This window comes from Zalophus californianus, chromosome 5, assembly GCF_009762305.2.
Source record: "Zalophus californianus isolate mZalCal1 chromosome 5, mZalCal1.pri.v2, whole genome shotgun sequence".
Classification (NCBI taxonomy): Eukaryota; Metazoa; Chordata; class Mammalia; order Carnivora; family Otariidae; genus Zalophus; species Zalophus californianus.
Window position 1 is genome coordinate 102,521,238 of NC_045599.1, and position 24,982 is coordinate 102,546,219.

At 37.4% G+C, this 24,982-nt stretch overlaps 1 protein-coding gene across 3 annotated transcripts in view; it reads left to right on the forward strand.

Annotated features, from left to right (window-relative positions):
• The first annotated feature begins 1,614 nt into the window (after positions 1–1,614).
• The window catches only part of GABRB2 (gamma-aminobutyric acid type A receptor subunit beta2), a 240,787-nt gene continuing 217,419 nt past the window's right edge, over positions 1,615–24,982 (forward strand). Inside the window, exons 1-4 of one of the 3 annotated variants that reach the window (XM_027606576.1) lie at positions 1,615–2,086; positions 3,168–3,400; positions 3,557–3,648; positions 4,652–4,719. In XM_027606576.1, the coding sequence (XP_027462377.1) occupies positions 3,324–3,400; positions 3,557–3,648; positions 4,652–4,719 (237 nt within the window). In that variant the 5' untranslated portion in view covers positions 1,615–2,086; positions 3,168–3,323. Of the gene's footprint in view, positions 2,087–2,398; positions 2,527–3,167; positions 3,401–3,556; positions 3,649–4,651; positions 4,720–24,982 lie in introns of those variants that run through there. The other 2 variants (XM_027606577.2, XM_027606578.1) reach the window with 2 other exon arrangements.

Here is a 24,982-nt window from a genome sequence, read left to right on the forward strand (position 1 = left end):
GTAACAAAGATACTAAGCATTCAAACTGGGATTTGAACTCAAAGTTCTGCCTCCAGTTCCTTTGAAACTCACAGTTTGCACTGTGCTATTGTTTTACTTGCTGAGATGCAAGTTACTTTTATTTTAATTCTTTGCCCTCCTCTTCCTTAATTTTCTGTATAGGGCAAGGCTTCCACAAGTACTTGTTTAATTGTTCACTGGGCTATTTTTATTACTGCTGGATGACAGTATTTTCGGTATTCTCTTTACTGAATATTTTTCTTTCAACCCAAACTGAAGGGAGTCAAGTAGGAGAGGCTGACAGTGCAGAAAGTGCAACATGGATAACTAATGGTCAGACGGAAAATCCTGTTTTGGGGTGTTTTCAAGAAAAAGACAAGTTTCTTAGGTTTTCACCAGTTAGTTAACCTGGGGTTCAAACTGATTTAGGAATCCTCTGTATATAATGCTGGTAACCTAAACTTTGTTTTCCCTTATATGTTAGCTTGTGTAAAAGATTCCCTTTGTATGTAAGTGTAAAAAGAGAGGAAAACTGGCAGTTTTCCTCTGCCATGGGTCCTTGGAACACTATTTTGTCCTTGGAACTCTCAACCGGAATAATTACAGATGGGAGACTTGCGGATTTCCGATCTCTCTCTCTCTCTCTCTCTCTCTGTCCTTCTCTCTCCCCGTCTGTCTGTCTGTCTCTCAACGGACTCCTATGAGCCTGGAGCCCCGCAGTACGCCAGACTGTAGAACTGCATGGTTTATGGCGTTGTTTTACCTGACTCAAATTCAGAAACTCCCTTAGTGATGGCACACAGCTCTCCCTTCCTGCTCGCGTTCCCTCCTAGGGGAGCTGTTGGATTCCCTCCTCGAAGCCCTCCCGCCTCCACCCTCCCCTAGGAGTCATTCCCCGGAGCTGCCCCAGGACGACCCTCTGACCTAGGCGGGGTGGGGAGAGGGAGGGAGGTGGTCTAGAGGTAAATGGGCCAGGAGCTTGGCAGGGACCAGGACCCTGAGGAGTCCCGCGTGTTGCGGAGACCACTACAGCTGGCGCGGGCGGCGGGCGCCTCTCCTCTGTTCAGACTTGGGCCATGCAAGCCCGGAACCGCGCGCTCCCGCTCCGCCCGCCGCCGCTGAGGGCTCCGCGGGCTCGGGGAGCTGTGCTGTAGCTGAGAGCCGGCAGCCAGCATGGTCTCGGACTTGGGGGCCAAGGCTGTCTAGTCGAATGGTTAGGGACACTGGCTTTTTAGTCCAATTCGGGTTCCACCTCTAGCCTACTAGGTGACCTTGGGCAAGTTCCTTCGCTTCAGTGCGCCAGTTTCTAAATCCATATGAGGAAACTGAGGTGATGGCTAACTCCTAGGAGTGTCGTAGGAATTAATTAATAAAGCACTCCTGGCAAGTAGTACGCTCAGTTAATGGTTAGCAATGATCAGCAATAGGAGTTAGAAGCGAAAACTGCTCTGGGTCCAGAATGCAGGGTTGGGCTTTGGCTTTTCCCGTTCTTCACTGAGGAGTGGGGGAAGGGGGAGCGGGAGCACCTGCCCTACATCCCCTCCTCCCTCCTCCCCCGTTCCAAGATAACTCCGGAGTACCGGGAGAGGCATTCGTCCTGGCCTCGGGCTCCTTCACACGCCCAGAACCCCCAGCCTTGTAGCAGCTCCCGGCTCCCGCGGCACGTCTCTCTCCCTCGAGCTGAGGAAACATTTCGGCGGTGAATTGAGTATCTCCCTCCGTCTCAAACCGCCGAGCTCGCTCGCTGCCTCCTCCGGGTCCCGGTGGCGGTAGGGAGCCGGGCAAAGCCTCGGGCGAGAGGGAAGAGGCAGCCTCGGGGTCTGAGAGTATCTCCTGGCCCTGGGAAGGGGAGCAAGGACGAGGTGGAGCGGAGACAGAGAACGCCGGGCCCCCAGGCGTCCCTAGGCCCCTTCCTCATTTTGCCGCCTTCTAGGGACCGCTCTGGCTTTTCCCATCCCGAGCCACACTCAGCCACTGAACAGCCAGGTGTCCCTAGCCGCCACTGGCCCTCTCCAGCTGGGACAGAGCTCGGGGGGGCGCCGGCTCCGCCCGCGGCAACAGTGGGCGGCGAGCGCAGGCCCGGGAGGTAAGAAGGAGCGGGAGGCGGGTTGGGAGAGTTGCCTGCACGTGCGCGCGCCTCTGCGCGTGCTCCTAGGGGGCGGGCGGGGGGTCCGCCAGGGGCGCCCCCCCTAGGGCCACCTGCCCTTGCTGCACCGTGTCGCCGCTCCAGCCCTCTAGCCCCCGGCACCCAGGGTCAGGCGCTAGCCACCGGCGTTCCCAACGCTCCCACTTCCCATCACTCCCCTCATCCAAACCCCACCCTCCCCACTAATAATTTCCCAATGCAGAATCAGACCGAAACCTGGAGAGACAGCGTTGCCTTTCTGCTCCCCTCGCCCCCCCTCCTCCTTCTATAAATAATCCGAACTAGCGGGTCAGGCACGTCACACGGCAAGAAACCGGGACCCCGAGGTTTTCTTCTCGGGGAATAGGGGGCAAAGGGTGAGGAGGAGAAAGAAATCGTTCGTGAGTAGTGAAGAAAAGCTTGTTCCTAGACTCCTAGAAGAGACCAGGCATCATTTTATTCTTCCTTTATCTTTTTTTTATTTTTCCGTTTCTTTCTTATTCTCTACTCCCCCACCCCCCCTCCCGCCCCAAATCCGACGGATTGCTCAGCACTTCTCCCATTGGTTTCTTTCTTCCCTCCCCCTTTGACTACTGCACCCACCGTCCCTTCCCCCCTCCCCCCACCGCACAACCCCCATCTCCAGCACACATCTCGCCCCACGCAGGGGATGCTATTTGCCAGGAAATAAAGTTCAAACTCCTCTCCTCCTAGGCTTGCTGATACCAGAAGTGGGCTCGCAGGCACCCCTTTTCCACTAGCACTCCACACCTGCTGTCTTTTAAATTCCCTATCTGGATTTGCATATTTAAGAGGAAACACACATACATGCCCCAAAAACCCGTGAGGTGCAAAACTGCCTCCAGGAACTACCAAAACTTACCAGAGGCTCTAGTTGTTTTTGTCTTAACGAAAGGAAAACAAAGATTTTACTCTGGGTCCTCCTGTGGGGTGACTTTCCTATATTCCTCAAATATGTATATGTTATACATATGTATGTTTTTCCTTTTTCCCCTTTAATTTTTTTTTTTTTTTTTCTTAGCCAGAAAATCTGCTCGGTCCCAGGCAGCCGCCGCTGCCCCTTTGATGTTTTGGTACACCGTGCGCATGCGCCTCACATTAGAATTACTGCACTGGGCAGTCTAAGTTGGATCTCCTCTCTTCAGTGAAACCCTCAATCCCATCAAAAACTAAAGGCATGTGGAGAGTCCGGAAAAAGGGCTACTTTGGGATTTGGTCATTCCCCTTAATAATCGCCGCTGTCTGTGCGCAGAGGTAAGTGTGCCCAGCATTTCTCTTTTTCATTTCACTTTGAAGGGCTCGGTCTGCATACCTCTGTGAGCAGGGATCTGTAGTGAGGATCAGACAGATGCTGAAGACGCTGTGCCTGCTGCTTTATTGATGCCTGTTTATTGTCTTTTCTTTCTTTAGTGTCAATGACCCTAGTAATATGTCGCTGGTTAAAGAGACAGTGGATAGACTCCTGAAAGGCTATGACATTCGTCTGAGACCAGATTTTGGAGGTAATGGGGTTGCCTTGGAAATAAGAAACAGCCCTGCTATAGCCTAAGCTGTCTTGTGAGCTTTGTGCTCGCTGTCTTCCCTCTCCCTCATTGTTGGCTGCATGTGGTATATCGAATGTGTCTCTGTGTTACCATATTGAGAAAGTGATCCAAACTTAAGCCGATTTGTTGCTATCCAGCAGTTAGACGGTCTTTCAATGAGACCTTCTTAGAGTGTATAGGTGACTGCTGTTCTTTAGCTTCACTGCTGAGATCCTTTGCTTCGCCGTCTTTGCTTCATTGAGATACAAACCTCTTAAGTTTAGTTAATGGTGTGCCTAGAGAACCTGGCTTACTGGAGGCCATCGTGAACATTTTTGAGAACAAAATGTGCAGGCAATTGGTTGAAAAGTGACATTAATCCCCTGTGCCCGCCTACTTTGGAAGAGTTCTGGCAATGGTTTAAAGTGGCTGATGTCTGGATGTTATCCAGTCCTGGAAGCCCCACTGTTTGTGGCGGTGGGAGGGAACGGGTTGGGGAGGGCTAAAAGGCAGGGCGGGTAAGTGGGAGAAGGGCTAGGGACCTCTTGCTACAGCCTTAGATACACTGATATGCCCGTTTAATTTTGCTTTAACGAAGCTCAAAGAGTTAAAACCTGCGCGTCCGAAGGGGAGTGGGAAAGAATGAGGAGGAGGGGGCTTTAGTGCAATATATAAAAATTCCCTCGGGCTAGACAGGTTCCTCCGGCTTCTGTGAGTTGTGTGTTTTCTCATACTGAGACATCTACCTATGTAGATAGAATTGGAATCCCTCTCCCAGGAGGGCACGTGTGTACATGTTCCATAGAGCATTCCCTAGAGGAGTGCAGAGCACTCTTTTTTAAAAAGGAGTGGAGAAGTGAAGAATATAAGGATGAGCAGTGGGGGAGGAATTTGGGGCAGAATACCCCATGCCCAGGGACAGCTCTTGTTGAGAATGAATGAAGTTCTGAGAAATCACATGGCTGGCTATCTTGGTTCGCAGGTCCCCCTGTGGCCGTGGGAATGAACATTGACATCGCCAGCATTGATATGGTTTCCGAAGTCAATATGGTGAGTACTAAGGTTTATAGTTGTGTCTCCACAGACTTTCATTTGGGGACGGGAAGTAGAAAGGAGCCGTTTGGTGGGGGTGGTGTATGCATGAGTATGTGTATGAAGTGGGGGTGAGGACTGGGGATTTTGCTTTGGAGCCCACTGTGTTTGAAGTTTCAAAGCCTTTGCTTTTGGTCCCTAACGATTTTTCCAACCTGGTTTGGATACTTAGGAATTGGTACAGAGCAAGTAAAATGCATCATAATTCACGTGCAAATCACAACCACATGCAGAAGATCCCCTGCAGAAACCACATTTCCTAGGGTTTAGTGGGAAACCAGATCATCAAGGATTTTCTGAGTTTGGGGTGGGGTCGGGAAAAGAGGGAAGGGTTTTGATTTGATATTTCACAGGGAATATAACCTGCAACCTAAACTGTCACAAAGAGGCTGAATAAATGACCCTGGGATACAGATGTCCACTTGTTGCTTTCAGAGATGGCCTCTTTACAACTGATGGCAATCACCTCCTCCCCCAATTGTTCACCAGCTCTTTTAATGTCTGCTGCCCACCAAAATAACAAAAATTGGTCACCCTGTTTTCTAAAGGCAAGCTCAGACCCATGTGCCCTAGTCAGTCACTTCTGCAATGTTATTCACCGCATGTTCTAAGCTTGTACAGTTTATGGACAACAGCACTCCTCATTGACTACCTCGTTGGACTTGGGGCAAATGCTAAGAGAAAAAGCCTCAGTATTCTCCACCAGGGACACTTGTGGGGGGTTTGCTTCATGCAGGAGCGCCCCCTGCTGCCCATGTTGGGACACTGCAGACATTCAAAACAATGAAAAGTGTCCCAGATACCCCGATTACTTGGGCTGCTTGTTTCTCCAGTGACTTTTCTACTCTGTGTTTTTGAAATTTTCTCCTTTGGAAAAGTCTCTTTAGAAAGGCCACATTTGAGGGTCACCTGGGTGGCTTAGTCGTTAAGCGTCTGCCTTCAGCTCAGGTCATGATCCCAGGGTCCTGGGATCGAGCCCCACATAAGGCTGCCTGCTCAGCGGGAAGCCTGCTTCTCTCTCTCCCACTCCCCCTGCTTGTGTTCCCTCTCTCGCTGTCTAAATCTTAAAAAAAAAAAAAGGAAAGAAAGGCCACATTTGAATGTAACATGCAAGTATTACTTTCAATACTGAAGGCACACAGCACATTTCAGAAGACTGTGTTGTGGCATGGTTCTCCTAGAAATGAAATGCACTATTTAAAGAAGAGGATGTCGTGTGTAAAGTTTTATGCAAAACACTTCTAAGTCAGCCACCAGGACTTGAAAGTTAGGACACTTATTAATTAACTCAAGAGAAACAAAATACTACATAGTGGATATGCTCTCAACATAATGCAAATTTTCATATTCTCAGAATTCGAATAGAGAGCAAGCTCAAATAACCAACCTTATCCCTATACCCTCTCCAAACACAGTTTTGATAATCCTGAGGTATCACAAGGTTATAAAACATGTCATGACTACTCCAGGGAATATTCAAGTTTCAGCAATATTTTAATGTCATGTGTATCTTCTTACATTCTAATTATTGGAGACGTTTTTGATATATAGGATACAAACACAGACTGAGACAATATTGGGTGATTCAGAACCGCCGATTTCCCACACATTATGAAAATCCCCTGTTTTCAAGAGAATACGTCTTCCTAGGGAAACTAATTTCTCAGATACACAAATATTCACTTTTGTGGGATTATGGAGGTGTTTCATTGATTTAAATTTGGAGTTTTACCATAACAATTTTAAAATGTCCTAATGTGGGTACCTCCCAAGTCCCAAACACTTGAATATAAATTATGTTGCTAGAAATAAAATGATATAGAAATCAGGTATGGTTCTGTGTGCCCTATATGAGGTTAAATTAGACTCCTTTCTTTTGCCTTTTATTTATGTTATTTTTTACATAACAACATCACAAAATGGTATTCTATGGAAAAATTAGGGAATAAAATCCAAACAGACAATGATAAGAAGATTAGAAGTTGCTGTGATAGGTCAGCTAAGAACTTAGATGTGTTATAGCCCCCAATTGTTTAGAGTAGTGGTGTTTTTTTTTTTCTTCCTTAAGTTTTGTTCACCTTTTACCTGCATGCAACATTTTGGAGAGGCATCTGAACTGGACACAGTGCCAAGACCTGCTAGTCAAAATATAGACACCAGCTAAGGTGAAGTGTCATCTCTTAAAGCTATTTACTGTTGCTGAAAAATCACGGGATGTTGAAAGTGCAAAAACAAATATCAGGTTGTAAATAGGCCAGTACTGCAGCATTAATGATTAGAACCAAGTGTTAAGAATCCCATGCCAGATTCCTTTCTTAGCCTACTGCTAACACATGTGGACTTGTCCAGACACATTTTTCCTTGTTGAAAAATTAACACTTATTTCAGCTAACAATCAGAGTGACTTTAATCCTTCAAAGAAAAGTTTTTGCAATGTATGTTATTTTTAAGTATGCTTATTTGATTTGAAGCAACAGATGGGAAATTTCATCACTGGTGTGTAAAGAAAAAAAAAAGAATATGTTCATGGCATATTGCCCCCTGTATACAGGTCTAAAATTATTAGTATCTTTTGATTATTTTTAGTTCTGAAAGAATGATTGATTATTTAAATGAAACCTCAAAATTAATTAACATATATATTTTCGCCTCATTATCTTTTGTGACCTGCAAACTCTGGTAATTGTAAATCTTTTTTTTTTTACTATAGTAAATCTTCCTTCGAGGGATAGTAGACACCAGCCCATTTAGATTGTAAATGACTCATTTGTACCAAAGGAAAAGACCCATGTCAATTTGATGCTCCTGGTAAATGACAATAATAGAAATATCTGAACCAAGTCAAGAGTCTTGAATACTAGTTCTGCTTCTGCTGCTCAGTCATCCTGAGGGAATTCACAGACAGATGGGGCTCAATTTCCTCACCTGTTACAGGGGAGGAATAATCCCATTTTACCTATCTCAGGTGACTACACACTAGAATTAATAAAACAATATATGTGAAAGTATTGATGTTCCATGAACATAGCTTATGTGGAAGACTGAATAACAGGTTATCCCTCAAGAGACTTTGCTACTCGAGCTGTGCCCTAAATGTACTTAGGTCAATAATTATATTACCAGGTCTCAGGTTTTTTTTGTTTGAAATGAGAGGGGACATGTTAAATTGACTTCAACTCAAAGTTATATGTGTTGTTCGTTGGTTTAGTATAATAGCTCTGTTGAGTACAAATAAGTTCCTGGAAAACTGGAAATCCAGCATAAATGTAAGGAAAATGCAGAATTCCTAAATATCATGCAGTTGTGAGGTCCTACTCATGAAGGTGAGGATGGTAGCTTACTCAGGTGACTATTGGCCCAATGCTAGGTCTCTGGAAGAATGTGATTTCAATTACAATGCTTCTGAACGGAAAGCTTGGCTTTAGAATTAAATATTTTTAGATGTCTTGGTTACATTGGCAGGAATCTTTTTGTTAAGACTCTTTGATGAAAAGTGCATTTTAAGATCCAAAATTGGCTCTGAGAATTATGGACCGAAATAGCTTTCTCTTCATTTAAAGCAGATACTTCTCCATCTTGAAACAACACATTTGCCAACCAAAGAGTGAAGCAATATTTCACTTTTGAGGAAATAGTTCTAGTAAACACACACACAAATTACCTTTTTATGGAATGGCAAAAGAGAAAAAGTGCTGTTTTTTTTAAACAGATGTTTTCTTGCATCACCAGATGCACAGTTTAAAATTCAATTCAACACAAATGCTTAGTTAGCTACTATGATTCAGCCATGTTGTTAGACCTTAGAGACAGAGCAATGAACAAGATTGATTTGTCTCCTGACCTCATGAGACTTAGCATCTAGGTGTTCACTATTTTTAATTCTTCTGTAGACTCTTACTATAATTATACTTATCTTTTCTCTAAAACTTTTTTTATGAGCAGCCAATTGAGTACCTAGTGGTCTGTATTTCCCATGGGTTCCTTTGTCACTTGGTTTCACCATTCATTTGGTATTTGCCACTTCAAATTGCTATATATGTTACATATTCATTCTAGCTTCCTAATTCATGTTACAAACTGCATATAGACAGAATTATAGTGTATCTCCCCATGTGATTTTGCTCTATACACAATGGTTGGCTGGATGTTTGACTCCTGGTGAATGTCGCAAATATTGTGTGAACTATTTTGTTTTCATAGCAACAATTTGTTATTATTCACTAGACACTGTACTGGTATGTGGAGAAACAGAGCATAGACTCATAGGCCTCAAATTCAAGGCATTCACTCTTTAATGTAGAAAGAATCACAATGCAGGATTATAAATGAAGGAGGAAATACACAGGGTATATTGGGAATACAGAATACTGAGATATTACATAGTAATTACTAGGTGAAGATGGGGTTAGAGGGCTATGGATAGATGTTCCAAGCAGAAATAATGGCACATAGAAGAAAAAAACACAGGAAAGATAAATGGGTTAGGGATTTGCAAGTAGCTTTAAATGGCTGGAGTTGGGAGTGGGAGTAAGGAGGTGATAAGAGCTGGTATTGAGATCATAGGCAGTGATCAACCAATAAAGACCATTTTTGCACCTTTCTGAAGAGTTTAAATTTTGTTTCGAAGACTGTAGGGACCCATGAAAGGATGTGAATAGGAGAATTGCATGAATAGATTCACACTTCAGGAAGATGCTTCTGAAATACAGAGTTAAGCAAAATCTAAAGTTGGGAGATAAGATGAAAACTCATTGCAAAAATACAGGAAGAATTGATGAATTGAGAAAGGGATGTAAAAGAGAAGATATAAAACTGGGGCATTTACAAGGTAGAAGCAAAAGGACTTGGTGAATCCCAAATTTCTGATGGCACCATTTATTGATATGGAGGATGCAGAAAGGGCCGCCAAGTGGGAGGTGGGGTGTAGGATTAGGCATATGGACAGACAGGGAAATCAGTTTGGGATATGTTGACTTTTTTACAGACATGAAATCTCCCAATGGAGATTGGAAAATATAGGTTTAGAGCTATGTAAAAAGTCATGACTAGAGAGATGAACTTGGACATTGTCAGCATGTAAGTAGTACTTAAACAGTATGAATGGGTACAATTAAATAGGGAAAGTGACAAATGGCGATCTGGTGAGTACTGTAATTTAAGTGGAGTAATGCTGAAAAGGAGTCCAAAAGATTAATAAGTAGCTAAGCAGCAATCAGAGAGTTAGGAAGAAAACCTACAGATAAATGTTTTGGAAGCTGAGGCACAAGAGAGTTTCAAAATGAAGAAAGTGGGGCACCTAGGTGGCTCAGTCAGTTAAGCCCATAATTTGGAGAAGTTTCCTTTAGAGGGGAGTAGTTTGCAGATACAACACAAGGAATTGGTCAGGTGGCAGGACAAGGTGGCTTTATGGAAGACCTCTCTATTCTCTCTGACATGGGAAACTCTTTCTGTTGAGAATAGAGGAGGTTAAAATTGGCCTCTGTGGAGAATGGGTAAGTAAGTGAGGTTGCCTGGGACACACGGAAGGATAGCCAGAAAGCATGAAGCACGGTGAAGGGTATGGGAACACTCACTGGCCACAGGCACACTTAATTCTAAATAAATTATGCTTAGAAACCCTCCTACCCGGCTTTTAGCAAGCTGTCATGTTCTCTTCTTTTTCTTCTTCTTCTTCCCACTCTCCTACCCCTCTCCCTCTCTTGTACGGTACCCAACATTTTTCATTATCATCATAACACTAATATAATAAAATAATTATAGTTAATGCTTGTTGAGTTTTTAACTCACGTAAGTATCCTGTTGATTTACATTATCTCATCCAATCTTCCTATAAAAACAGTGAGATGGCTACCATCAACCTACTTGCAAAAGAAGAATCTGAGGCCCAGAGAGGTTAAGTGACTTGTTCAAGGTCACACAGCTAGTAAATGACAGATTTCATGTCCCTTAATCTTAGCCATATGATTATACTGCAGTTTTAAATGTAGCAGGGCCTCATTTGAAAAAAAAAAATAATTTTCATTCCTTGAGGACCCTTTTTGTTGTAGTGTTTGTTTTTATTCTTTTTTTTGAAACAGTGGATAGACCGGATAAACTAATCCTTCCTAAGATATTACTCACTCTCTCCACCTTAAAAAAAAAATCTCAATTTTATTAAAGTGATTCCGAGTAGGTACTTTATTCAGTATATATTAAATATAAGAAATGGTCCCCATCCTTGAGAAACTTATATGTTAAATTATATCTATTGAGCATAATTCAAACCATGCAATAAAGGAAGATTTACATAATATCTTGAAGAATCCAGGATAATTCTTGTGCCATAATTTATTTCATTATGAATGGGTACTGTTTTTAACTTGTCTAATAATTTTCTTGTTGCTCCAGAAGAATCTGTCAGATAACCATTAAAGCCAATTATTGTCAGAAAATACTGGCTGGTATATGTTTAAGAACCACAAACTCAGTGATTATGAGATGTGGGTGGACACTATGTGAAAAGACCATATCCTTTCCCTTATTTTTTTATTATAAAGACCTCATTTTCAATTGAACTTTTTGCACTGAGAACACATTTTTCTGATTTCTGATAAATTGCTCCTACAAATAATTCTCTTAAAGGTAGTTGAATTTTTTTTTTTCTTCCCAGATCTTTCCTTCCTCCATCCCATGTAGTATCAATGAGACTCATTATATTATATCTCTAGAAGACTTACCTATTTTTAAACATCTATGCCACTTGATATTACAGTTTATAAATCTATTTTTTTTTGGTTAACTCTTAGGAAAAATTATTTTGCTGTGACTTTATGGATACCCTGAACAATGCTCTTGCTTAACTATGGCATGAAATAAAGATATGATTATGGGCTTACTCTGCAAGAGAAAGCAGGTTAAGGAAGTATCTCAGATTTCATATTATAGTGCATCCTGGGTATTTCCGTGCACTCCTCTCAACCCCCACTCAAATAATTAAATGGTTGTGGGAATTCCTTTAAGAATGGAAGTCAAAGTGTTTTTCCTAGCTATATGGGAGGGGTGTGTGTGTATATTAATTTTGGGGAAGGACACTGATTTGTTTTGTGATCATTCTATATCAAGATTTCTTACCCTCAGCATTATTGTCACTTTGGACCAGAAACTTCTTTGTTGTTTAGGGGACTGTCATGTGTGTTGTAAGATGTAAAACAGCATCCTCACCTCTACCTATTAGCTGCCAGAAGTACTCCTGCTATTGTGAAAACCAAAAATGTCTCCAGAAATTGTTAAATGTGTCATGTAGGGTGAGGCGATTGTCTCCAGTTGAGAACCATTGGTATAAAGAATGGTGTTGTGGTTTTATCTCCAACCAAAGAGAAAAGAGATTTGTCATTGAGATGTTTCTCAATAATCTTTTGCTTAATCACGATTTTCATTTATGTTTGGTGGTACATTGTGACAAAACCAATTTTAAAATGCCGACAAACATCAAAAGCAAGAATTATCCACATCCCCATCACTTCATTAAAACTGTATTTTAATTGGTGTATATTACCTTCTAGTTCTCGTCTATTTGCTTATTCATATTTGACACATTGCAGTTATTTTGTAGAGAAAATTTTATAGTCTACATTTTCACTTAATATACCATGAGTATCAGACTTATGCTTCCTTTAAAAAAAATACTCATCAGTTCACCACTAATGTGAACTGATGTGTATTTTTCCATGATCTTACAAACATACACATGAATATACTGACATTTTATTTTTTATTCACTCTGTATTTTTTCAAAAAACAATTTAAAAATATATTTTATAGATTATTAGTCATAATTCTAGCTATCAATTATTTGAAAATATATTTACTTTTACTTATGCACCATTAACAATAATATACAAATCATATACAAAATAGAGAACTGGATTTAAATAGCATATAAATGGAAATTTTTAAAAAATTTATAAATCAACTTGACTCGTGTTTACACAGCCACTCTTTACTCTGTTTCTATTCTGATATTACTCAGTTTTTCCAAAATCAACTTACATTTTTCAGATGACAAAAATACTTAGAAACAGTTAAAAGAGGAATAAGAGGAAGGATGGTTATGAGTTTTTAAAAGATACAAACACAAGATTTTTTTTTAGTATTTATTTATTTATTTTTGCGAGAGAGAGAGAAAGAGAGAGCGCGCATGAGCAGGGGAGAGCAGCAGAGGGAGAGGGAGAAGTAGGCTCCCTGATAAGCAGGGAGCCTGACATGGGACCCTAGCCCAGAACCCAGGGATCCTGACCCGAGCTGAAGGCAGACACTTAACTGACTGAGCCACCCAGGTGCCCACAAACACAAGATTTATATGTTGTTTCCAGTTGTGCATTTTATTTACAAAATACATATTTTATTAAACAAGGAGAGAAATGGGCTTATATTATCCTGTCCCTATTTATATGGAAAAATATAGGAATGTCTTTCGCCCATTGGCTCTTGCTGGTCCTCATTTTGTTAACATTCTATCGGCATTTTTATTGCCAAGTCTCATTTTTCCTCGCTCTATAATTTGGCACTTACCTCCCACTTACTTGCCAAGAGGTCTTAACTTAGAAGTAATTGGCAATTGAAGATATAACTTCTCTCCTAACACAATAGCAACAATTAATGAATTTTAAAGGTGAATCTACATATATCTTAGAAAAGTAACACACAAAAGTAAGCCATAGAAGAAGATCAGAGATGCATGGACAGTACCTACCACAATGCCTGACAGTTAATAGATGCTCAACAGATATGGATTGGATGAATTTGTTGAAGGGGTAGTTGAAGGACTGCAGGACATCAAGCTACAAGAAAATATTTATTAAGTGCTAACTTAAGAAGCACTATGCCAATTAAGCTGGATTGTGGAAGGATGTGAAATGGTTCTTACACAGGGGCTAAGTCTAGAGTCAAGAAAGCTTAATCTTATTGCCTGAAGTGGGAGGTGAGGGTATATGGAAAGAAGAATATTTCAGATGGTGGGAGAGGAGAGTGGTGTGTCTTTCAGGTAGAAAAATAAAAATAAAAATTTGAGAATCAAATTTTTACAGTGATTCTCAGACTTTTCTGTGCAGTAGAATCATCTGAGTCTAGTATTAATATTCATATTTTAAGGCCCATATCTAGAGTCTAACTCAGTAGGTCTGGGATGGGCTTCAGGAATCTTCATATTAAAAAGCTTTCTACGTGACTGACACAGATACTATCTGAAGGGCACCATTTGAGGAACACTAATTTTATAGTGAAGTTGGAAGCCAGTATAATCACTAATAAAGGAATTTTACAACAACTGACTGGCCTCTAGTTATAATGTGGGTGTTTGCAACAATAAAGAGCTCAGTGGTCAGAGTGGGTGGGATTTGTAGAAGACTTCATGAAAGAGAGAGTTGAACTGAACTAACAGGATCAGTGTGATTTAAATAGATGGAAAATAAGAACAGTTCTGTGGGAAAGGGCAGTAGGGTATAGAAAACATGAAGAAAGTCATTTCATATTAGCAATAGTAATATTGCAAAAATTTAAATTTAGGGTGTGTATGACTATCTCACTTAATGTTCACAAAAATCCTATGAGCTAGATAATAGTATTATCACCTTCTTTTACAAATGCAGAAATTAAGAACAAGACGGATTATATAATTTGTAAGATTTTACAGCTAATGTGAGTGGATTGGAATGATAGGGTGCATATGTAGGGTATGAATATGTAGGGTATGAACATGTAGGGTGAAGCTTAATTCCATAGGACCTTGACAGCTATGCAGAAGAGACCTTGGAAATTCTTGAGTGGATGCTCTGACGTGATGAGAGAATCTTAAGCATCTTCATAAAGACTGAAGTAGAAGGCAGGCGACGCTAAAGGAAGTATGAGGAAGTTGAAAAACATTTTCCAGATCTGATTTTTATTTTTATAAAATGTCCTTTGGAGCCTTCACGCTAATTTTATTGATCCAGATGATGAAAATATTTAGAAAGAACAAGAGTCGAAACAAAGATTGTGAAATGGGGTAGGGATGAGCATCTAGCACAGTGTTTGATACTATGAATAAATTAATAATAGCTACATCAACTAGTTTTAAGATGTTTGAAAAAATTAGAAATACTGATATTTTAATACACATTTCAGGGTAATATGATTTGGCTATTCCTTGTTTAGAAAGGTAGCTATTTAATTGGTAGTTAGTAATAGTAGTATTGCAAATTTACATATAGCAACAATGCCACTGAATAGCTTCCTGTAAATTATTTATGGCTGCCTAATTACAATTCTGGAAGTATATGCTTAAACCTAACGCCTCAATGATTAAGCATCTTGAGATTTTTCCTCTAAAGATCAATAATTCAGTGCCTAATTGGTACAAGACCATCAAATCAAAAACATTTTTTAAAATGTTTATCTACAGACTTTTCCATGAAGTTTTTAAAATTAAATAGGTTGTTTTTAAAAGCCATGTTTCACTCAGCTATTTTATTTTATTTTATTTTTAAAGATTTTATTTATTTGAGAGAGAGAGAGAAAGCATGAGTGGGGTAAGGGACAGAGGGAGAAGCAGACTCCCTGCTGAGCAGGGAGCCCGATGTGGGACTCAGTCCTGAGACTCCGGGATCATGACCTGAGCCAAAGGCAGACACTTAACTGATTGAGCCACCCAGGTGCCCCTTATTTTTTATTTTAGATAGAAATGATGGTTGCATCATGAGAATTTAATCTGTCTACTTGACTTGTTCAGTAAATGTGTATTTATTTATCTCTGCACTAATATATAATGTACACTATCAAACATACTGGAAATAGAGATTTGTTTATTTATAAGATTTTATTTATTTATTTATTTATTTGAGAGAGAGCAAGGAGGAAGGGAGAAGGAAGGGGAAAGAATCTCAAGCGGACTCCATGCTGTGCATGGAAAGCCTGAAGCAGAGCTCCATTCCACCATCTAGAGATCATGACCTGGGCTGAAACCAACAGTTGGAGGCTTAACCCACTGAGCCACCCAGATGCCCCACAAAACAGGAATTTTAAGAGGATTTCATAAAATGCATATAAAGTTATATTTTTATCTCATGCTCATCTAACACTGGGTTAGGTTTTGCATTTTCCATGAAAATAGAAATAGAGTGAATAATAATGGAAATTAAAGGCTGTTTTATTCTGCATTATTATTCTGTTAAGGAGAAATATTGGATAGTATGGCTTGTAATATAGATAATTCAAAGGTGACTGTTTTTTTTTTTTTTGTGGAAACAGTCCTATTTATTCCTACTTTCCAATTTTTAAAGCATCAACATCGGGCAAATAGTATTTTAGAGAGTGTTGTTCATCCCTTCCAGGAGGGAGACTTTATTTTAAAATAATTATTGAATATTCCTGCTTCTTAGGACTATAAGTTAACTGGATTTTACAAAGGACGGTATAGCCACACAGCCAGCTTTTAAACAATTCTGCAAAGATAATCTTAAAAAATTGTCCAATTTTGTGAGAGTGCTAACATTACATCAACTGTAGATTTCTCAAGAAATATTTTAACATTAATCTTTAAAGAAATGATTTATAGGCCATTTTAAGGAATATCATAAAATAAGCAGAGATGTCAAGTGTTTTAAATACAAGTGAGTAGGTGCCAATTATTGTGTTGTAAAATCTAATCGCCATTCTGCAAACTTAACCACTGTTGAACATATTGTGTGCTCCAAAATATGAAATTTAAGTACTTTTTCTGTTTGCTTTCTTTGACCTACAGAGAAACTTCAAAACTTATTTTGTAAATACCTATTTCTATTTCTTTTTCCAAATGAGTGTTTGAGTTAATAGACTGAAGATCTCTTGAAGCGTTCTACCATCAATCAGTTGTGTAAACCATTCCTCTTTCAAGCACTGTTAAGCCAACACTCTTTTGACACTGGTGGGACTGATCTGCTAGGCTGTGTAAATTTGCATCTGGCTTATGTGTTGGAAGAATGCTTTAAAGTGTTTGCTTGAATCACATTAGCATGCCTGTGTGGCAAGCCATTTTTCTAACTGAATTCATTAGAGAATGATACCTTTGTTACTCTAAAAGTCAAAATATTTTAAGTACTTGCCAAATTTACAGGTGAAAGATCTGTAGAATTACAGAGTATATGAAAAACACAACTTTCCTCATTTCCTTCAGATTTTTCGGTTGCTTTATTTTAAACTTTAGGTGTTGGAGACCAAATTCTGTTCTGTAAGAAATCTGAATAAAAGCATTTTGCCAACTGCTTTTTTTTTAATGCTACAAAGTAATATTTTCTGACAAATATATTATTTTCTGGTTACTCAGAAAGATCAACTCTCATTTTCATATCTTAATTGCACATTTTCTAACAGACCAGAAAATTCTTCCTATCTGTTTAATGAACAAGCTTTGAGAGTCACATTTTAAAATGGCTTTATCTTATTAGTTTACATCGTCACCACCACTTAGGTGGAAATTTGTTTTTAATGGAACTTTCTTTACTTAGGATACTTGAGTCCAAGTGGCAATGCTATAGATATGTCCTAGTTTTAAATTCCCAGATTTGGACAAAATACCTCATAATTAAAAAATAGCCACAATCCTGGAGCTGTGGGTTTTCCATTTTGTTGTTGCTGTTGTGCAATCATGGCAGGAATAAAACCTGATTAAATCAAATACTACTTAAATCTGAGCTTTAAAGAGAGAGAGAGAGACAAAGATAGACCCAGAGAGGGAGAGGAAAAGAGGAATAGACATATGTGCCGCTCTTCTTGAGGAGTGTGTAATGTGTTTTCAATAGTTGAGAAATAGAAAGCCTTTCTTACATAGTTGCTGGGTCCTGTTTACTATAAATGAATATTTATATGTGTAAAGTATGCAACAAAGATTTACCATGTAAGAATGTATGTATAATTAAGGACTGTCTTTTTGAATTTACGTGATATGAAGTCAACAATATCAAAGTGCACGTGGATTCTCTGTTCTTTTAAGCATTTGATAGTTAATAAGTATTTTAATTAAAAAAGGTCAATGAAAAACAGGAGTTGAGAAATTGCCTTTGACATATAACTGGGATATATTTATTTTACTCAATGACACTACTAAAAGTCACTACCATTTTTTGAGAAACCTTAATTTTTAAATGTTTTCACATTTAATTCTCAAAAATTCTATGAAATAAGAAGTGTTACCACATTTTACAGATGGATAAACTCTGGGCTAGAAGATTTTTGTGAGTTAGAACCTATTAGAACCAAGACAATACAGCCCTCCTTATGTTACAGCTGGAAAGTGCTGGAACTGGAATTCGAGCCTGATTTTTTCCCTATCCCATTTATTTTGTGTTTTTCAGACGTTAAAGGAAAAGGAAGTTGAAAAAATTGAATGGGGCTGCCTCTATCATAATCTCCCAGGTTGATCATTAATAGTGCACATTCCAGATCCCAGATGACTTTTGGGAAACCTACAAAAATAAAATAAATAGAACATAAGGAATAAAATCTGTAATACACAAAAGTAGGCAGTCTAATTCATTGGGAGATCAATTAAATTAGTAATTTTCACTATGTCGGCATTATTAGAGTTTGTGGGTAAATTGAAGATTATTATTTACTTTTTTCTTGGCTATTATAAATCATCTTTCATCACTGAAGAATGAATTCAATTCTTACTTGAAACAAAAATCTACTCTGAAAAAAGGTTATGGTAATCTTCAGAATTAAGAACAAAATTAGATTTTGATTAAATATTATGACTTTCAGAACCAAGAAAATATCAGCCCTTGATATCTTACTTGTTATTTTAATGAGGTGGTACCTATCTCAGTATCTGAGTGTCTCAGAATATTCAGTAAAATGATGATTAGCGTTTGTGTGAAATAATAATTGTAATGTATTTCAAGGTCAACCTAAAAGACTTCAGTTTGAATACATTTGTGATCTTCAAGGTTGAGAAAAACATGTGGCTTAAAATGTTTCTAATTTCTTTTTTTCTACTTTATCAAATATACACCTGGGTTGATAAAAATTAAGAATAAAATTAAGGTACATATATTTTATATGTCTAATTTTATACACATATATAAAATTATTAAGTTCTGGATTTCTTTTAAAAGTAAGCAATCCTTGGGCTAAAGTATGCTATTACATTTTTTTAAGACAGTATTTCTATAGTTATTGTGAAAAACTCAGTACTTATATCAAAAGCAAAGACTGGGAAGTTCTGAATTTGTCCTGAATTTGTCACTGATGATAAAACCTCCTATAAAATTCCTGTTCAGAGTTTCTATATTTGGAAATCAAGGAAATTAAATAAAAGATATAAGGTAACTTCCAGCTGTTTGTTATGCTTATTTTGTAAAGTGGGCAAATTTATGTTATATAATTTTCTTAATATTCTCCCATTTTTAAAAAATATTTTTCCATTTTTTAACTTGAATTGTTTTTATTACTCGTTTCTGTCCATTATAGAAAAATTAGTAAGCTATAATTAAAAGTGAATATACCTATTAAAATGTCATCACCCAGATATAAATACTGTTAGCAAAATGGTCACTGAACCTCTAGACATCTTGAGATGTACGTGAAAAAGAATCAGATAGTATCAGGCATCATGTTTTATGATTTCTGCTCTTAATATTTTGTGAATGTCTTTTGATGACATCTAAAATTTTTCTACAACATAGTACTGAAGGATTGCAGAATTTCATTGATTTTATTAAATCAATCCTGTTGATAGACATTATGATTATTTGGGGGATTTTTACTATCATAAATCAAACTATATTAAACCATCATGTGTGGTCATATTTGATGCAATTATAAAAGTATCTCCCCTGGTAAATTCTTAGAAATGAGATTACTGGAAGCCAGAGCTTCAGTAGATTTTAGGTATTGATACATATAACAAAACTGTGTTTCCTTTAGGTGTTAATTTATGTTCACACCACGAGTGTATGAGAATTCCATGTGCATTCCTGGGTATTTCCCTCAGTGTGTTCATTCTTTCTACCTTTGCCAACCTAATATGTGACATTGGTAATTTCCTTGATTGGTTAAATTTTTTATTGCAAAATAACTATCTCAAATACTGTTTTTGTTTATAGGACATTTGTATTTCTTCTCTCCAAATTGGCTTTTCCTGTCATTTATCGATATCTTTTTTTTCTATTTGAGAATTCATTTTTTCATTTTGATTTGTTGGAACTTCTTATATATTAAGGGTATTAACCCTTTATTACACATTATAAACATATTTCCTTATGTAATAACTTTGTGAATAATATACTTTAGTATCCAGAAGATTTATATTTGTACTTACTAAAATATGTTACGGTTTTTGGTCTTGGTTTTCAGACTTTGAAGTCTTGTCTACCCCAAGATTTAAAAAGAATGTTCAAATGATCTTTCAATATTTTATGTGATTTTTCACTTCAATATTTTATGTAAATATTGACTCCATTTGAAATGTGTTTTTGGGTAAGTTCTGAAATGGGACTATCCATAGGATAGATAGGTAGATAGCTGGTTACATAGTTGTGACAGTAAAATTTAATGAAATAATCTGTTTTTGCCCTATAATTTGAAATGTTGTCTTTATCATACAGGAAATCTCATGTGTTCTTAAGTCTATGTTTTTACTCAGTAATTTGCCTTATTAATATTTTTCTCTCTATTTTTGTGCCAGCATCATGTAGTTTTAATTATTCTAACCTTAAATATCAAGGCAAATCTCCCCTCATTATGTTTCTATTTATTTATACTTAAACACTGAGGTAGTTATACTTTCATACAATCTTTATATTTTGGCAAGTTAAAAAAATGCAACCAGTATTTTGATGGTAATTTCTTTGAAATTTGGAGGAACATTTACTTCTCAACAATACTGGTTCTTTCTAATGAAAAACATACAATGTCTCACCATTTATACATATTCTATTATGTCCTTCAGTAAAATTTTATAGTTTTCTACATGTAAGTCTTGCACATTTCTTGTTAAATTTATTCCCATTGGCCTTACATAATTCTTGTTAAATTAATTCTTCAATACTTTACAGTTTTTATGGTTATTGTGAATAGGATTTTTATATCCAATGATTATTTTTGATTCTTGGCCAAAAGAATAAATGCCATATAACCATCTGAGAAGGATGTTTTTTATCTTTATAACTCAGAGTACCATTTCTATTTCAATTTATGCGTGAGGTGCCTTAGGTGTCACTAACCTGTTTGAATATGTGTGTGTGTGTGTGTATGTGTGTGTATATATATATATATAGAGAGAGAGGAAACATATGTGTGTATATATACACACACAGAGAGGAAGAGGGAGAGAGAGAGAAACATTATGTACCTTTCTTGCAGTTTATTATCCCTAACCAACTTAAACATTTAAAATGATTGTTTTATTTCAATTTCAATCTCCAACATAGGATTCACTTACTTGGTCCCATAAAAACAAGATGAATTACCACTGAAGGCATAGTGTTAAAGATTCCTTCTATTCCTTTAACCTTATTGAGTAAAATTTAGATTTAAAGCAGAATTTTTTGTTTATTAAACATTGCATTTTTATCTTGCACATTATGAACCATATGAAAATAATAAAGATTTTTTTTGATGCAGTAAGCAAATCATCACCACATGCTACATTTAAGCTCTGGTATCCATTACTTGAAGTATGGATGATTTAATTACAAATAGCTGAAGAGGGTATATTTTATATCCAGAGCAGTTACAACCAGAGAACAAAGCAATGTAATTGACAAAGTATGTGTTACAGATACCTGTTTCAGAGTGAAGACTTGTCTGGATTTAATACTAAACCTAATCATGACCTTTATGCACAGACTTGATCACCAAAGATTGAGAACCGTAAAGGCACCCCCATTATGGTAGTCTAAATTCATAAATGATTTGATCATTTTAAATACATTGGCTGAACAGTTTTAGTTTTCATGATGAATCCTTCAGCTTAAAATGGTTTAGTTGTGCATGAAGTTTGAGATTTCTGGAAAATATCCCAATAGATGTTACAAAAGTTTATGGAAAGCATAGCATGCCACATACATTTTAGGGGATTTTAGTGACTCCTTAGTTGAATTGTAACTTTTGTATTGGTTAAGTCAGAAGTGCCTTTAAGGAAAAACAAAAGCTCAGATGTAGGAGAAAAGACTTCCTATAAACTAGTCCAGCATTGTCAGTAGCATATAGTATTTGGCCATGACACACATAGACACACACATACATATATAAAATTGAGTATAAATTTTTTTCTGCTTAAATAAAATTTACCACTTTCTGGGTGAATTATTTAATATTGGTAAACTTAAATTAGGTGCATTAGTAGATGGGGATATAATATGAAATGATAATGCCACATACATAAGTTGGAAAAGACTATATATCCTTGGACAGGAAAATGTGTTTCTTGTAATTAAATAGCAAACAGAGTGGGATTCCATGCTATTTTGCATGAGTTTAAATATATATTTTACTTGCAAAATGTCTATACTAGATGAATGTTTTTTAATATTAAAGTATTGATGTGCTACACAGTACTGAATTTAGACTTCTGACTGATATATCAAGGAAGGCTTGATCAGGGGTGCCTGGGTGGCTCAGTTGTTAAGCGTCTGCCCTCGGCTCAGGTCATGATCCTAGGGTCCTAGGATCGAGCCCCGCATCGGGCTCCCTGCTCTGCGGGAAGCCTGCTTCTCCCTCTCCCACTCCCCCTGCTTGTGTTCCTGCTCTCGCTATCTCTCTTTCTGTCAAATAAATAAATAAAATCTTAAAAAAAAAAGAAGTCTTGATCTTTTGACAACTAGTTTTAGTTCTATTTATTTTCATAAAAATACAGTCACAGTACTATCATAAATAGAATACTAGCACAATTGAAAGGGAATTTGAAAAAAAAAAAGGAAATTTGGTTTTTAATCTCCATAGATGTATCCTCCCTTCTAAAAGATAATTATAAAATTTATCTTCAAAGATATATTGCATTTTATTTTTTAAACTGGATTTTAGTGAGACATGCTTTTGATAATCATGCACATCTTTATTCAGCTAGTGTTGGCCAAAAGATTGTTGATATTTTAGAGCAAGGGTCAACCAAATATGGCCAATATTTGCCTGTTTTTATAAGTAAACTTTTACTGGAATGTACTTGGGCCCATCTGGTTACATATTATCCATATCTGCTTTTGCACTTTAAAGGCAGAATTGAGTAGTTACAACAGAGACCGTATGGCCTACAAAGTCCAAAATATTTACTCTGTGGTCATTACAGAAGAAAAGTTTCTGACTTGTCTTTTAAAACATTAAATATGGAATGAATATAAAATACTCTGGATATATAAACTAATAGAATAAGAAGCATATGAAATTGCATATCATTGTTCTTGCTTATATATCTGCTTGGACTTTATGTGAATGAGAGATTTCATAAATCATCATTTTTCTCATCTATAGAATAGGAATAATGGTATCCAGCCTCAAAAGATAATTGTAAAAATTAAATGATTTCATACACATAGAGGGCTCAGTAAAGTTCTTTGCACGTAATAAATCTCAGTAAATTATATCTATTAATAACATTACATGCATGCAAAATTAACTTTGTATGGTGCTACAAGACCTCTGACACATTTATGATCTCAATTTATGCAGAATGGACACCAGATCAAGGGTAATGATATCTTGAAAAGAACATGATCATGTGATGGTCAAAAAAGCTTTGTGCTAGAAAGGAATCCTAGGCCATTAGGCTAGTATTCAGGAGACCTAAATTCTAACTCCAGTTCACCTACATACTAGTGTGTGATCTCAAGTATGTCATTTTAACCCCTCTCTGGACCATAGTTACATTTCTGTGTGTGTTATGGGGACAGGGTTGGGGATGAGGGTAATGACTGGATTGATATAATCTTCTAGTTCTGAAATCCTGAAAATCTTTCAGTTAAAAAAAAAGCAGTTTTTAAAAGAATTATTGCTAAATTGTTAAATTTGCAATCAAAATTGGAAAGAACTAGGAGGAAAAAGAAAAGACAGCATTGCCTATTAGGCCAGAAGAAAAGCTGACAAAATGGTAGTTTTGTTATCAGAAAGTGTGCTTCTTTCCAATGGACTATTTTGCAATAGTTTTGCGGAATAAGCACTTTGCTAATTCTTTAGAGCTTTAGGGGTATAATCCTCTCAAGGTGTTCTGTCTGCAGGAGTTTGCTATGAAGTCGTTAGATGCTAATACTTCTGGATGCTAATATCTGTTTATATTTCTGAAAAGAATTTTATTGAGAAGCTAAAATGCAAGCAAGACACAACTCTACTCTCTTTCCAAAGGTAGTTTTCTTTCTGAATCAAATGTATCTACTCTTAAATGTTGTGATAACAACTAGGGGGCTATTAATTGTATGAATGTAATAAGAGTTTTATGTTCAATGGATAAAGATCCAAGGTTCATATATGGAAAATGATACCCTTCTTATTGGATATAGCATGGTATTTCACCTTGGGAAATGCAGATGCCCTATAACATGGCTTTATAGCTACTATTTGCCTCCCTTGATGGAAAAAAATAAAAGAACTGATAGTACAGTTTAGTAATGTTAGAAAGACAACTCTGTCTTCTCTGATTCATTTGGAAGTCATTGCCAAAGTCATTCTCAGAGAGTGAAAACTCTTAAAATAAAATGCAAATGTTCAGAATGTAAGTTCCTTCCTACCTTCAAAGTTTGATTTACCTGCTTTGCCAAGACAGAAAAGTATGATTTGTCATCACACAGTTGCTCAGATTGCAACTTCCATAGTTTGGTTTAGATACAGTCTTTCAACAATGCATCATGGCCCATTATGTTTTTGAATTTATTATGTGCTACCAAGGCTATTTCCTAGTTGAGTGTAAATACTTACAACAATGATAATACCAATACTAACATTTTTATCACATTTTAGGATTTTAAAAGTGCTTTAGTATAATCTACTTCATTTGATCTTCCCACCATTCCTGGGAGATAAATATAAGTTGTTTGTATTTTTTCCTCCCTTCCTCTCTCCCTTCCTCCCTTCTTGTCTTCCTCTCTTCTTCCCTGCCTCCCTCCTCTTCTCTGTCTTTTTCAAAAACAAAATGCAGCAACATTAAGTGACTTATTAATATTTAGTCATATTATTAACTAAATAATAGAATTTGAACTAGAATCCTGATTTTACAAACTCAAATCTGGTTCTACGTACTAAT